The sequence below is a fragment of the Bufo bufo genome, chromosome 3 (assembly GCF_905171765.1).
Source record: "Bufo bufo chromosome 3, aBufBuf1.1, whole genome shotgun sequence".
In the NCBI taxonomy this organism is placed as follows: Eukaryota; Metazoa; Chordata; class Amphibia; order Anura; family Bufonidae; genus Bufo; species Bufo bufo.
The window spans coordinates 97,698,135-97,713,023 of record NC_053391.1 but is presented as its reverse complement, the minus strand read 5'-3'; the positions used below and the strand labels follow the sequence as shown (position 1 = coordinate 97,713,023).

General features: G+C 46.8%; 1 protein-coding gene across 1 annotated transcript in view; it reads left to right on the top strand.

Annotated features, from left to right (window-relative positions):
- Positions 1–14,020: 14,020 nt before the first annotated feature.
- ABR (ABR activator of RhoGEF and GTPase) overlaps positions 14,021–14,889 on the top strand; it is a 381,876-nt gene continuing 381,007 nt past the window's right edge. The window contains exon 1 of the mRNA XM_040423381.1: positions 14,021–14,648. Within this exon, the coding sequence (XP_040279315.1) occupies positions 14,141–14,648 (508 nt within the window). The 5' untranslated portion in view covers positions 14,021–14,140. The remainder of the gene's footprint in view (positions 14,649–14,889) is intronic.

Sequence of the window (14,889 nt, the reverse complement as noted above, 5' to 3'; positions counted from 1 at the left end):
GTCCCCCCCCATCATCATGTGCCAGTATTAAATCCCCCCCATCATCATGTGCCAGTATTAAGTCCCCCCCATCATCATGTGCCAGTATTAAGTCCCCCCTCATCATCATGTACCAGTATTAAGTCCCCTCTCATCATCATGTACCAGTATTAAGTCCCCCCCATCATCATGTGCCAGTATTGTAATAAGCCCCCCAATGTGCCAGTAACACTATTGTAAAAAAAAACAAAAAAAAAACACTTATACTTACCTAAGTGTCAGCGATGCGATGCAGCCTCTTCCTGTGTCCCACGCTGTAATGTAAGGCTCAGGCGGCACGATGACGTCATTGCGCCGGCCTCTGATAGGCTGCCGGCCTAGTGCCTGCAGCCAGGGGCGTACATAAAAATCACTGGGCCCCATAGCAGGAATCTAAATTGGGCCCCCATTCCCCTTTTATAGCCCCTCCCTTTGTTCCATGAACTATTCTTGCTGCTGCGTTTTATAATTTATGCCATCAGGGCCGGATTGGGATTACAAAACAGCCCTGGCACACAAAAGAGGTATAATAGATGCAGATGTATATTGTATACAGCAGTGTACAGTTATGTGAGGTACGCGGTATAATATATGCAGTGTGTACAGGTATATAGTATATTCCCTAGTGTTCTGATATGTGAGGTACAGGGTATAATAGATGCAGTGTGTACAGGTATATAGTATATACAGCAGTGTACTGATATGTGAGGTACGGGGTATAATATATGCAGTGTATACAGGTATACAGTATATACAGTAGTGTAATATGTGAGGTACGAGGTATAATAGATGCAGTGTGTACAGGTATATAGTAAATACAGCAGTGTACTGACACCTCGTACCTCAGATATCAGTACACTGCTGTATATACTATATATCTGTACACACTGCATCTATTATACCTCGTACCTCACATATATAGTATATACAGAAGTGTACTGATATCTGTACACACAGCATCTATTATACCTCATACCTCACATATCAGTGCACTGCGGTATATACTATATATCTGTACATATTGCATCTATAATACTGTTTAATATATGCAGTGTGTATGTATATATATATATATATATATATATATATAGATGTGAGGCATACAAGGTACAATACTGTGGATGCAGTGTTTACAGAAATATGTGGTCAGTTATACACTATGGTCACTGTGTGTGAGGTACATGAGGTAGTGGTCACTGTAACTGTCTGAAGTATTATACATGAGTGAGCAATGAGTAAAAACAGGGCATGGAGGGGGGGGGGGGTAAAATGATGAGAAGTGGAGGACCTCCTCTTACCTCTCCATTCCAGTCTGTATGGATCAATGCAGAGCTGCTTGTGAACTTCTAATACTTGCTGTTAGGGGTTGAAGGACCTGTGATGATGTCATCACAGGTCCTGGCAGATATACCTTTGAAACCTAGGAACTACACCATTTTTGGTGCAGTTCCTTTGCTAGATTCTGCAGGACCTGTGATGTTGAAGATGATGTCATCACAGGTCCTGGCAGATGCACTGTTCTAACCTGGGAACTACACTTTACACTGTGCAGTTCCCTTACAGGACCTGTGATGACATCATCAAAGGTCCTTTAGCTTTAGAAAGATAAACAGGAGCAATTAGGGGGCGGGGCCTCTCCTCCACTTCGGGCCTGCCTGCAGCCTATCAGAGGAAGGGGAAGGGACACGCCTCTCCCTCCCCTGCACCTCCACTCCGCTGGCACAGGCAGTTTACAATGGAGATGAGCGCAATGGAAGCGCTCATCTCCCTGTGCCCGGCGGCGGCGGCTCACTTGGGGGGGGGGGTGTCATTTTAGTTGGGGGGGCACATGGAGGGGCACAGCATGATGTAGGGGGGGCCGTGGCCCCCTCTGGCCCCCCCCTGGCGACGCCACTGTATGTGAACCCTTACTGAAGGAAAGAATCCAGACCCTTTATAAGGTAATACAACATAACCCACGAAGACAGTTGTTTTTGTTTTATTCCTGATATGCTTTGTTCTTATTAAAATGTAAAATGTTTACCATGTGACACATAATTCTGTTGTCCGCTCTACCTGAGCATTTGTATTTTTCTTTCGTGAACAAATAAAATTGTTAGAAAAAAATAAATAAAAAAATTACCTTCTTTTCCACAGAAGTAACATAGCTTATTCAGCTTCCTAAAATCCCTATAACCTGAGCAAAAGAAACCTGGCCCAAATGCATATGCTCCTCTCCTGCCCCAGATTCAAAACTCATTTTACCTTGGGAACTAGGTGGGACGGATCCACTTACAGACGGGACCCCCCGCTCGAGAGGAATCTTATACCTCTTTCTAAGACGTCTATCAAGCCGCACTGCCAAAGACATGGCCGTCTCCAATGAATCGGGATACTCATGAAAAGCAAGGGCATCTTTTAACCTCTCAGATAGCCCCTGACAAAACGGACTCCGGAGTGCAGGATCATTCCACCACGAGTCAGTTGCCCATCTTCTAAATTCTGCACAATACGACTCCGCAGTACGTTCTCCCTGTAACAAACTCCGCAGTTTAGATTCAGCCATAGAGACCTGGTCTGGGTCATAATAAATCAAGCCCAAGGCTCTAAAAAATTCATCCACTGACCGGAGGGATGGTGACAGGGGCGTAGCTAGAAATGCATGGGCCCCATAGCAAAAAAAAAATTATGGGCCCCCCCCCCGTGCCATCCACAGATCCCCCTCCCCTAAATAGTGCCATCCACAGATCCCCCTCCCCTAAATAGTGCCATCCACAGATCCCCCTCCCCTAAATAGTGCCATCCACAGATCCCCCTCCCCTAAATAGTGCCATCCACAGATCCCCCTCCCCTAAATAGTGCCATCAACAGATCCCCCTCCCCTAAATAGTGCCATCCACAGATCCCCCTCCCCTAAATAGTGCCATCCACAGATCCCCCTCCCCTAAATAGTGCCATCCACAGATCCCCCCTCCCCTAAATAGTGCCATACACAGATCCCCCTCCCCTAAACAGTGCCATCCACAGTATCAGGTGCCTCCCCCCCCCATGTGCCAGTCAGTATCAGGTGCCAACCCCCCCCCCCCAGGTGCCAGTATCAGGTCAGGTACCAACCCCCCTCCCCCCATGTGCCAGTATCAAGTGCCACCCGCTCCCCCCATGGCAGTAACAGTCGGGTATTAAAAAAATAATAATAAACACTTCTACTTACCTCCATGTCAGCGATGCGATGCAGCCTCTTCCTGTGTCCCGCCCTGTATGTCCATATATAGAGTCAGTGCTTGTATTTCAGAAAAGGTTTCTGCTGGGATTTGAACCCATAACCTTCTGTATCAGAGGCAAAGCATCTAACCACAAGACCATAAGAGCTGCCTTGCTGCTGACTGAAAAATTATGAGACTTCTACTGTCATAGCTGGCTAAGTGTACATCTATACACATGACAGCTTCTCATATATAGAGATATAGCAGAGCTGAGTGTGCTGGGATAGCTGTCATATAGAGATATAGCAGTGCTGGGTGTGTTGGGGCAGCTGTCATATGTATAGATGTACACTTAGACAGCTATAACAGTAGAAGTGTCAAATTTTTTCAATCAGTTATATTGCAGCCTTTATGGTTGTGAGGGTAAATGCTTTGCCACTGATACATTGGAGGTTGTGGGTTCGAATCCCAGACACATCAGGAGACTTTAGAATACAGTAAGATTAGATCACATTAGCGAGGGGGCCTGAACATTAAAGGGGTTATCCGACTTAAATAAATCTATTCTAATTGCATTTATTGTAGACCAGTGAAAGATTCTTAAAATCACTTTCATCACCTATCTATCACTGTTTGGCCAGTTCAGTGTCATGTTACACCTGACGTCAGTAAGCCAGCTCTGCTGGTGACGTTTCGTTTACAAGCTTTTCCCTGCTTGAGGGAGTGTCCAGGCTGTGTAAACGAGACATCAGAGCCTCTGGTGCCCTCCCCCCTCCCCCCTCCAGCTCTTGTCACTGCCTCGGCTCTGCTATGCGATCACTCATGTGCAGTACATACCAAGGTGATCTCTTCTCCAGCAGCACAGGGTATGTTTGTCCCTCCTGCATTCACTGGGGCTAGAGGTGGCAGTTTGTAAACGTTCCCCTCTGCATCTGGGGATCGTTATTACAGCCCTGGTCCCCCCCCCCCCTCCCCCACACTAGTACACATTCAACACCCCCTGGGAAATATAAATAAATTATTGGCCATCATTATTATCATCATCATTATTCAGCTATATAAAATCCTTATCTGCCACCAATATATGGATTTATCTAAGCAATATCCATATTGAATATATATTTGAATAATATAGATATTGCTTAGATACAGATAATGGTAATGATATTTTCACACTAGCGGCAGGACGTATCCGAAAGGCTGTTCACCCTGTCGGATCTGCCCTGCCGCTATTTGACGGTGCCGCTGGACGGATCCGTTATTGCAATTCATTTCTAGACGGATCCGCACCTGGATCCATCTACAAATGCTGTCACTTGTCACACTGATCGGCGGATCCAGCAGGCACACAGCTCCGACGACGGAGCTGCCGTGCGGATCCGGCGTTGCAAAACAACTGAAGGACGGATCCGCCCTTCCGGTCTGCGCATGCGCAGAACATGAAAAATGTGAAAAAGACTGAAAGAGGGATCCGTCCATCCGCATGACAAGCGGATAGACTGATCCGTTATTGCAATGCATTTCTAAACGGATCCGCACCTGGATCCGTCTACAAATGCTGTCAGTTGTCACACTGATTGGCGGATCCGGCGGGCAGCTCCGACGATGGAACTGCCTGCCGGATCACACTAACGCTAGTGTGAAAGTACCATAAAAAGTCGAAAATCAAGGACTTTTAGTCAAGTGGCCGCTCGCTGTGCACTGCCGTGCTGCGCCATAGCTCCACCACCGTCCCCTTTATAGTCAATGGGGACAGAGCGGCAGTCCAGCGGCACGGCAAAATAGCAGCAGGGCGGATCCGACAGGGTGAACAGCCTGTTGGATCGATCCTGCCTCTAGTGTGAAAGTAGCCTTAGGCTCCATTCACACATCCGCAAATGGGTCCACATTTGTTCTGCAATTTTGCGGAACGGGTGCGGACCCATTCATTTTCTATGGTGACGGAATTTGGAATTAGTGCAAATACGTCCTCCTTGAAATACTGTAATAACAGAAAGAAATTTTTTAGACTAGAAACAAAACCAAACATGAAAGAAATGTATGTAAAATAACATAACTTACACTGTGCAGCTGCAATGTGACAGGGAGGTCTTCTGCCCTGTGTGTGTATTTATTTATTTTTATGCAAAGTGCAGAGCAGGGGGCGGGGAAGGTCAGGTTGTTCACGCCCAGAAATATTCATGAGGCAGAACTCAGGCTTTGTTGTTATACGCCCCCTCACCTTGTACTTGAGCATGTAAACAAAGCAATGACTGGACCATGAAAAGGTGCAAATATGGGTTTTAACTTGATGAAATCAAGCTTAACCCAATTATATGTATATCCTGATGGATTTTAAGTGTTTTTTAAATTTTTTTTATTAACTCGGATAACCCCTTTAAGACCGCTGCTGTGAAGGGGGCCCTCGATATTTAACTAACTTGAAAATAAACTGTCGGGCCCCGAAGCAGCTGCTTCCCGGTTACGCCACCTCCTGGCTGCCTGTGTGTAGTGTCTGTGTGTGTTAATAAAAAAGAAAAACTGAATGCGGTCGGACAGGGCCCCATAGCCACTGCTATGGTTGCTATGGCGATCCCTACGCCACTGGATGGTGAACCGGTCGGCAGAGAAAAAGCCCAGGAGTGCGCGTCCCCTTTGAGCAGAGATATAATGATCCCCACTCTTTGATTCTCGTCACCAGATGACATCGGCCGCAGACAAAAATACAACCTGCAGGACTCCCTGAACCGAGTCATCACCACTCCCTGAGAAACTATCAGGGAGAGTGACTTTGGGCTCTAAGCAGACCTGATTTCCTCCAACGGCACCAGACGTCAGAGAATTCTGACACCGTGCAACAGAACTGCGGAGATCAGCAACCTCCAGCGATAATCCCTGCATGCGATCCACCAAGGCATCCATAGCCTCCATTTCGCAAACAGCAGGGATATGACAGTTTTTATTGGCGAGTTATAATGTCACGATAGGTAGGTAAGCGGGGAAATAACCAAACACAGGAAAATAAACAGAACAAACGACTTGGTCTAAAAGCTAGGGAGAAAAGGGTCACCTTCTAGCGATCCCTAAAAGCTTTCCCTAAACTACTGTGCCCATGTGCATACCCTTAGGGTGGATATGCACATGCCCTCGTGCCTAAACCTAAAAACCCTGGGCAAACCCTAAGCAGCAGGGAAAAGGATAGAGGCAACCTGCTTCTTCAAACCAGGAGGAAGCAAGCGTCTCCCTAGAGGCCTAGATAAAACACACAAAGGGAAATAAAGGAGAGGACTTATCTTGAGCAGAGCTGGAGCAGACGATCCACCACACATCAACAGCTCCAGGAAACCAGGAACGAACTATAACCCGCACAGGCCACTGGGGGAAGGAGGGATAAATAGCCTCACTAACAATGAAACCCAGTACACCTGAGGGAAGGTGGATCCAGCTCAAACTCAAATCAAAACAGAGAAGTCAGACATATGCAGCCAGTCTGACAGACTTCCGCACATTCACAGGGCAAGGCGTGACACCGACTTTTTAGTCCGGCGGCCTCTCACCGCGCACTGCCGTGCTGCGCCGGAGCTTCGCCCCCGTCCCCATTATAGTCAATGGGGACGGAGCAGCAGTCCGCCAGCACGGCGAAATAGCTGCAGGACGGATCTGACAGGGTGAACAGCCTGTTGGATCCGTCCTGCTGCTAGTGTGAAAGTACCCTAATGCACACGTTCTATGGCCTTTATGGTAGCTCCTCTGCAAGTTGAGGAGCGCTATCACTTCGCCCTCTGAGAGCAATAGTTCCACTGTGGCAGGCGCAGCACTCTGAAGTGCCTTTTGCGCTGTGGCATTAGAAGACTGTCTATTACTCTGTAATTCCTCTAGCGCCGTTCTATGGAAATAGTAGGTTTAAAGAGCACACCAAATGCTTCAAATAACTTCTTTATTAACTTCAACTTTTCTTCATATATAACACTGCCGCGATCATTAAGTCCTAAGGGACCCGTGGCGGCAGTGCGAATGATCCACTCCGCCTCCCTCTGAAGGAGGAGGCGGTGCCTATCTCCACCTAGAGCTGGAACCAGAATATGTTCAGGAGCTACAGGGCAACCTTTTCCTGACCTCACTGAATTGATGTGCTACCTGAATCTCTCATACATGGGGCGAATAGTCTTCCCTATGTAGAAAGACCCGTAGGTGCACAACACCAGGTAGACCACATATTTGGTCCTGCATGTAACAAACTGCTTGACTCTGTGTTTAATGCCCGCAAAGAATAGATATTTGCCCTGGTGGATGTATTGGCAAAAGGAACAGTCCCCACATTTATGATTTCCTATAGGAAGACGTTCAGTAAGCCAATTACTGGTTCTATTTTCCTTAAGCCTACTTCTTACTAACTTGCCCTTTATTGTATGGCACCTCTCAAAGGTGATGAGTGGTTTGTTTTGTGTTAAATCTTGGAGACCCTCTTCATTCTTAAGGATGTCCCAATTTTGTATATCACCTGTCTGATAATATCCGCTAAGGGACTGTATTTGAAGGCAAATGTAAACCTATTAGTGACCTGTCTCCTGGAATTAGAACTACTTTTCTTCAATAATTCATCCTGTGTGAACCTGCCTGCTCTAAAGCTGCATCAAGCTCTGACTCCGGGTACCCTCTCTGTATAAGTATTTCTTTCAATTCCTAGGCCTGCTTCCTGTACCCTGTTTCTGTTTTGTTAATACGTTTAAGACGTATAAATTGTCCATAGGGGACCGCCTGCTTTACGCTACGTGGATGATAACTATAATAATGGAGCAAAGAATTGGTGGCAGTGGGTTTGCGGAAGCCGGTGGTGGTGAGAGTGTCCCCTTCAATAGTCACAGGAACATCGAGGAAATCCAAACTGGTGCCCCCAAAGTTTAATGTGAATTTTATATTAATTTCATTGTGATCATTCAAAAACTGGACAAACTCACCACACACCAGCCTCGAACCCTGCCAAACCATGAAGACATCATCAACGTAGCGCAAAAACAGTTTTATATGCTGCAAATACGGATTAGAGGTGGAAAAAACATAACGGTCCTCAAAGACCACCAAGTATAAATTAGTGAATGTACAGGACACCGGTGTCCCCATGGCCGTACCATAGATCTGCCTGTACCAGCACCCCCCAAAAGTGAACACATTATTACTAAGCACGAAATTAAGTGCTTCCTGGACAAAGGAAGTTTTGCTCAATACCTTCATGACAGCCTGAACACCCCCCCCCATGTGGTATGCGGGTGTAAAGGCTTTCCACGTCAAGGGACACCAAATTAAAATCTTCCTGCCACTGGAAATCCCTCAGCACTTCCAGGAAGGCATTGGTGTCACGTAAATATGTAGGGGCATTTGACAAGAGCGGTCTCAAGAGCCAGTCCAGGTATTTTGATAGAGGTTCTGTAACTGACCCTATCCCCGCCACAATGGGGCGTCCAGGAGGTTGGGTCAGCGACTTGTGAACTTTTGGTACAAAGTACCAAGTAGGTTTCTTGGGGGATGGTGGCACACGCCGATCCATGATACGAGCCGTGAAAAAATCCACCTCAATATACCGTGTCAACATTTCACACAGTTGCACTTGGATCGCAGGAATAGGATCATTCCCAAGCTTAGAATAGACAGAGGTGTCTCCCAGCTGTCTATATGCTTCTTGCAGGTAATACTCCTTAGTCAGGAGGACAATATTGCCACCCTTGTCCGCCGGTTTCACCACAACATCATCCCTATTAGTAAGCCACTTAATGGCAAGAAATTCCTCCTTGGTGATATTCTTTTCACTTTTAGGATACACTAGGGATTTTACATCTTTTAATATTTGTTTGTGGAAAATGTCGATGCTACTCCCGGCGGGCAAGGGGGGAGAATATGTGGATTTTATGCCACCCTCGAAGCGACCCGCTTCTACAGTGGGGGCAGGAAGACCACATAAATCAGTGTCAGCTAAAAATTCTAGACAGGCAATTTCCATTTCATCATAGGTCTCAGTGAGTTTAAACCCCAGCACACTAGTATGGGCCGGGACTTCACCCTGTCTTTTTGGCCCCTGTTCAGACGGGGAATTACTATACATTTTATGCAGTTGTAATTTATGTATGGCTCTATACAGCTCTATTTCAAATGTAACTGGGTTGAAGTTCCCCACCAAACTGAACCCGAGCCTCTTATTAAGGGCGCTGGTGCAGGAAGGTGCTAATTGAAGTGCAGTCAGGTTGATTACAAGATTATCTTCTGATGGGTTGTCAGGAGACGGTGTCACTGACGCAATGACACCTGTTTCCTGTTGCGTGCTGATTTCCTTGCAGGTCTCCTTTCTCCCTTTTCTCCCCCTTCTTGTAATGCGTCTAAAGGGGATGCATTCTGTACTGTACTTCGTGAATTATTGGTATCGTCAGACACGCTAGAATCACGATCAGTGGTCCAGTAATCACTTTTAGGTTTCCTCTGTGGACGTCATCTTCTTTGCTTCTTTTTGTTCCAGTCAAATATTTTTCCACTGTCGTAGTCGCATTTGTCTCTCAAAAAACTAGTCTTTTTTCCTTTCCTTGATATCAGTTTGTGTAATGACTAGTTTCTCATTTATCCAAGGAAGATACAGGCGGCACTCCGCTGTCAGCGATGCGGTGCGCGTGTCCAGGGAAGGTCCACAGATACTTGTATAGAGAGGACCGGCACTCGCTATAGTTGTAATTTTCAAATGATTTTAATGGTCACATACAAGGGTAAGTGACACGTTTCGGCTGCTATGAGCCTTTGTCAAGCAGCCGAGACAAAGGAGCATAGCAGCCGAACGCGTCACTTACCCTTGTATGTGACCATTAAAATCATTTGAAAATTACAACTATAGCGAGTGCCGGTTGTCACCACCAGACATCTGAGAAGCTCTGACAGACGTCCTTCAGAACCTCCTCCTTGAGGTTCCTTTTGTTTTGCTTTCATTTTCTCATCTCGTTAGCCTCTCTCAGCTGTCATGTAGTTGCACTGATTGCATCCCTTTAAATAACTTCCCATACTGCTTCACTTTGCAGTTTATACAACTTCCTGGAGTGTATGCATGCTGGATGCTTCTACTGAGTCTTCTACAGATAAGTTTTCTTCATTCATTTGTATTTTCCTGTTTGCTGGATCTCAGGTGACCCTGACTCCCTCCGTATCAAGTGTAGGGAGCCGGTGGTCGTGTCCCCTCACTATTATAGCGTGTTCAGGTGTTATACAGTCGAGGTACGAGGATATGCGATCTTCTACCATTGAGAATTTTGCATAGGCTGAGCAGTTAGGGAGAGAGTCAGGTCTGTTGCAGGGCTCCCCCTTTTGTTCCTTAGTTTTGGATCCAGTCAGTCGGATCTTCCTTTTGTGTCTTCTTGTTTGCTGTACACCTTCCGTGACACCGGTCCTCTCTATACTAGTTTCTCATTTAGTCTTTTTTCAAAGGTAGCCATTTGATTTTCAGTTAATCTGGTGGCAAGTTCACATTTAGCCTTTTTTTAGATCTTCACTGATTTTGTTATACTCCTGTTCTTCCCGTTTTAATACCAATGTAAGTATCTGGGAGGAGAAGCTCATGTGTAGATCTTTCCACTCTGCTGCAAACGTTTCATCCTCCTCATATTGGAGTAGCTCCTTATAGATCCTCAGTCCTCTAGGGACTCTGCCACTCTTGTACGATTTGAGTGAGTTGACTGTCCAAAACAATCGGACCTCTTTATCAGCGAGGTTAGTGACTCGCATTTCCAGAGCCTTAGTGCTCAATCATTGCAAAGTGTCTCGGGAATTACACTCAGTAAAAAACGCGTCCGCCCCTTCTCTGCCCAAATTCCGACTGGGTGATTCCTCTTCAGTTGCCATCCCGCTTATTCAGCCCCGTGAGGGGTACTGAGCAGCGTGCTCTGCCTCTATTGACAGGTCTAGCTGTATACACATATTAGCTATACTAACAACCTAGGACAAGTCCTAGCTGGCCAGCTACACTCACTACGGCCAGGAGAGTAAGTTACATGCCATTTCCAAAAATCCTCCTTTCACTTCAATTCTTGAGGATAGAGTCATTATTCAACCGGACCCAGCATTCTTACCTAAGGTCCCCTCAAAATTTCATAGATCTCAGGAAATTGTACTTCCTTCCTTTTGTGCTCATCCTAAAAACTCTAAGGAAAGCAAATTTCACACTCTTGATTTAAGACGATGCTTGTTGCATTATCTCAAAGCTACAGAAGGGTGGTGAAAGTCTTCCGCCTTTTTTGTTCTATTCTCAGGAGCAATGGTAAGAAGGCTACCAAAACGACCTTGTCTAGATGGATCAGACTTGGTATCGCTCAGGCTTACTTGGAGGCTCCACTATCTCCTCCAATTTCGGTTAAGGCTCATTCCTAGATATTTAACAGGTTTTTTCTCGCTCTTAATTTCCAAAGGCACCGGTATAAAGTTGTTTAGAGGGTCGATCGGGATACAGGCTGATTTGGACCAGTTTATATTAAGTCCAGCATACTTGCTAGAATAATCGAAAACCTGAAAAATCCTAATGAGTGACTCGTGAGAGCCCACAAACAACAAAATGTTGTCTGCATAGAGAGCCATTTTTTCCTCGTGAGCACCGAACCTGAAACCCAAGCACCGAGATTACATTCTTAAGTCTGGCTGCCAAGGTCTTTGCTAATATTTTATTGTCAGTATTAATTAACGAAATGGGGCGATACGAATCCGGAAGACTTGGATCTTTTCCAGGTTTAAAAATAGGTGTGACTAGGGCTTCCCTCAAGGAATTTGGAAATCTCCCAGACTCCCTCGAAGCAGTCCACATGGCGAGCAATTTTGGGAATTAATATTTTTTTATATTGGGCATAGACTTCAAATGGAATACCGTCAATTCCTGGGGTCTTGTTCTTAGTGATCTTTGATAAAATTTTATCCACTTCTGCAAAATTTAGGGGGTTTTCCAAACTTTCCCTCTGGTCTGGCGATAACAGACTAAAAGTAATTTTATCCAAAAACTGTAGTATTTCTGCCATATTTTTATTTATTCTACTGCTATATATGTCCTCAAAGTATTCCTTGAGCAAGTTTATCTTGGCAGTTTGTTCAACAATATTATGGCCTCATTTATCCACTAAACAATGTCTGGGCTACTATTAACACCGCTAGCTTTTTACCGGGTATACCGTATTTTTCGCCCTATAAGACGCACCGGGTGGGTGCAGTTACCAGTGCACCATGTGCCAATAGTTATCTCTGTGGTACTAGTGTTTTCAGGGGCACTGTATTGGGGATGGCAGGATGGGGTGTTCAAAAGATGTGAGGATGATGGAAAAGTAGGAAACTAATGTCTGTTTGTCAATCTGCAGAGACGAGAGATGGCTGAAAAATCCTCATGGCGGTCTGGTCTGAATGGAGAAGATTTCTGAGAAATATGTATAATTGCTAGCAATTCATTCATAACTTCTAGTAGGAATAATACAGGACTGGCACCACATAAAGTCATAAGAATAGAGGCTTCAGAATTGCTATTACATGGGGGCATGTCAGGGGTAGTGACAGCTCCTCTTTAAGTTCCCAGTCCACCTCTGTACAAGACAGTCCCTATCCCAGCAGTACTGAGGTCACACTCTGCAGTATATACAGGGCAGTGATGATGTCACACTCTGCAGTATATACAGGGCAGTGATGACGTCACACTCTGCAGTATATACAGGGCAGTGATGACATCACACTCTGCAGTATATACAGGGCAGTGATGATGTCACACTTTGCAGTATATACAGGGCAGTGATGACGTCACACTCTGCAGTATATACAGGGCAGTGATGACATCACACTCTGCAGTATATACAGGGCAGTGATGACCTCACACTCTGCAGTATATATACGGGGCAGTGATGATGTCACACTCTGCAGTATATACAGGGCAGTGATGACATCACACTCTGCAGTATATACAGGGCAGTGATGACATCACACTGCAGTATATACAGGGCAGTGATGACATCACACTCTGCAGTATATACAGGGCAGTGATGACATCACACTCTGCAGTATATACAGGGCAGTGATGACATCACACTCTGCAGTATATACAGGGCAGTGATGACATCACACTCTGCAGTATATACAGGGCAGTGATGACCTCACACTCTGCAGTATATATACGGGGCAGTGATGATGTCACACTCTGCAGTATATACAGGGCAGTGATGACATCACACTCTGCAGTATATACAGGGCAGTGATGACATCACACTCTGCAGTATATACAGGGCAGTGATGACATCACACTCTGCAGTATATACAGGGCAGTGATGACAGTCGTCTTTCTGCAGCACTGAGGTCACACTCTGCAGTAAATACAGGGCAGTGATGATGTCACAGTCTGCAGTATATACGGGGCAGTGATTATGTCACAGTCTGTAGTATATACGGGGCAGTGATGACCTCACACTCTGCAGTATGTACAGGGCAGTGATGACTTCACACTGCAGTAAATTCAGGGCAGTGATGACATCACACTCTGCAGTATATACAGGGCAGTAATGACGTCACAGTCTGCAATAAATAGAAGGCAGTGATGACAGTCCTCTTCCAGCAGCACTGAGGTCACACTCTGCAGTAAATACAAGGCAGTGATGACATCACACTCTGCAGTAAATAAAAGGCAGGGATGACGTCACAGTCCTATTCCCAGCAGCACTGATGTCACACTCTGCAGAACGCCACCTTGACACTGACAGCTCAGGCGTGAAGTCTAGGTTAGTCCCGCCCCTCTCCCCGGACAGGCGGAGGTACCGATGACGTAACGGACAGTCAGCCCCGCCCAGCAGGCGGAAGCCTTGGGAGAAAGTTTGTGTGCGGGATGTGGTGTACCGGCGGTGAGCGCTGTGCTCCGGGGATAATGAGCTGATCCCGTGTGTGAGACACACCTTGCTGTTAGTGCCCCCTCCGGTGCAGACATGTGGGACCCCAGGGAGTTCGAGCAGCACTGGCGGGCGGAATTTCCCGGTGAAGAAGCCCCGGTGATGCAGCTGAGCTCGGTGGACGATATGCGGCAGGAGCTGGAGCGCTGCAAGGAGAACCTCAAGCGGCTGCAACAGGTTCTGGCCGAGGAGAAGTTTAAAGCAGTCTACCTGGAGAGCGCCCTGTCCCGGCGGCCGAAGCCCCTGCCCCGGCTGCGCTCCAAGGTCCCCCCGCCGCCTCCTCCGAAGCGGGTGTCCGTCAGAGACCTTGTACCTCCGCCGCCGCAGCCTCCGGTTGTCGCGGCGCCACCTGCCCCCGACCGAGACTACGAAGATGAAGGAGGCACCACCGAGAGCTTCGTCCTGGGGAACCTTCTGAGCAGCCTGGAGGGGCCGGGGAGAGGCTTGTTACCAGTGCCCCACGGGGACTCCCCCAGACACAGCTCCCCGGAGAGGAGCAGCAATGGCTACCTGAGCTCCGACCGGGAGGACGACGACTCTGTAGGTAGGTGCATTCATCAGGGAGGGGGCCGTCACGTGACTGGGCATGTGGTCGTGTCGGGGCAGTTTGAGTCCCTGACAGAAGATGTGCAGAAAGTGATTTTCTGGTCAGAGGACCTTATGTCATATTGTGGAGCACATGCATCGCCAAGCACTGCTGGAGCTACAAGTCCGTGGTCGTGAAAAGCCTGACAACCTACAATTCCTTTTTGCAGGGTCATATAAGTCTCCTTACACCTAATGGG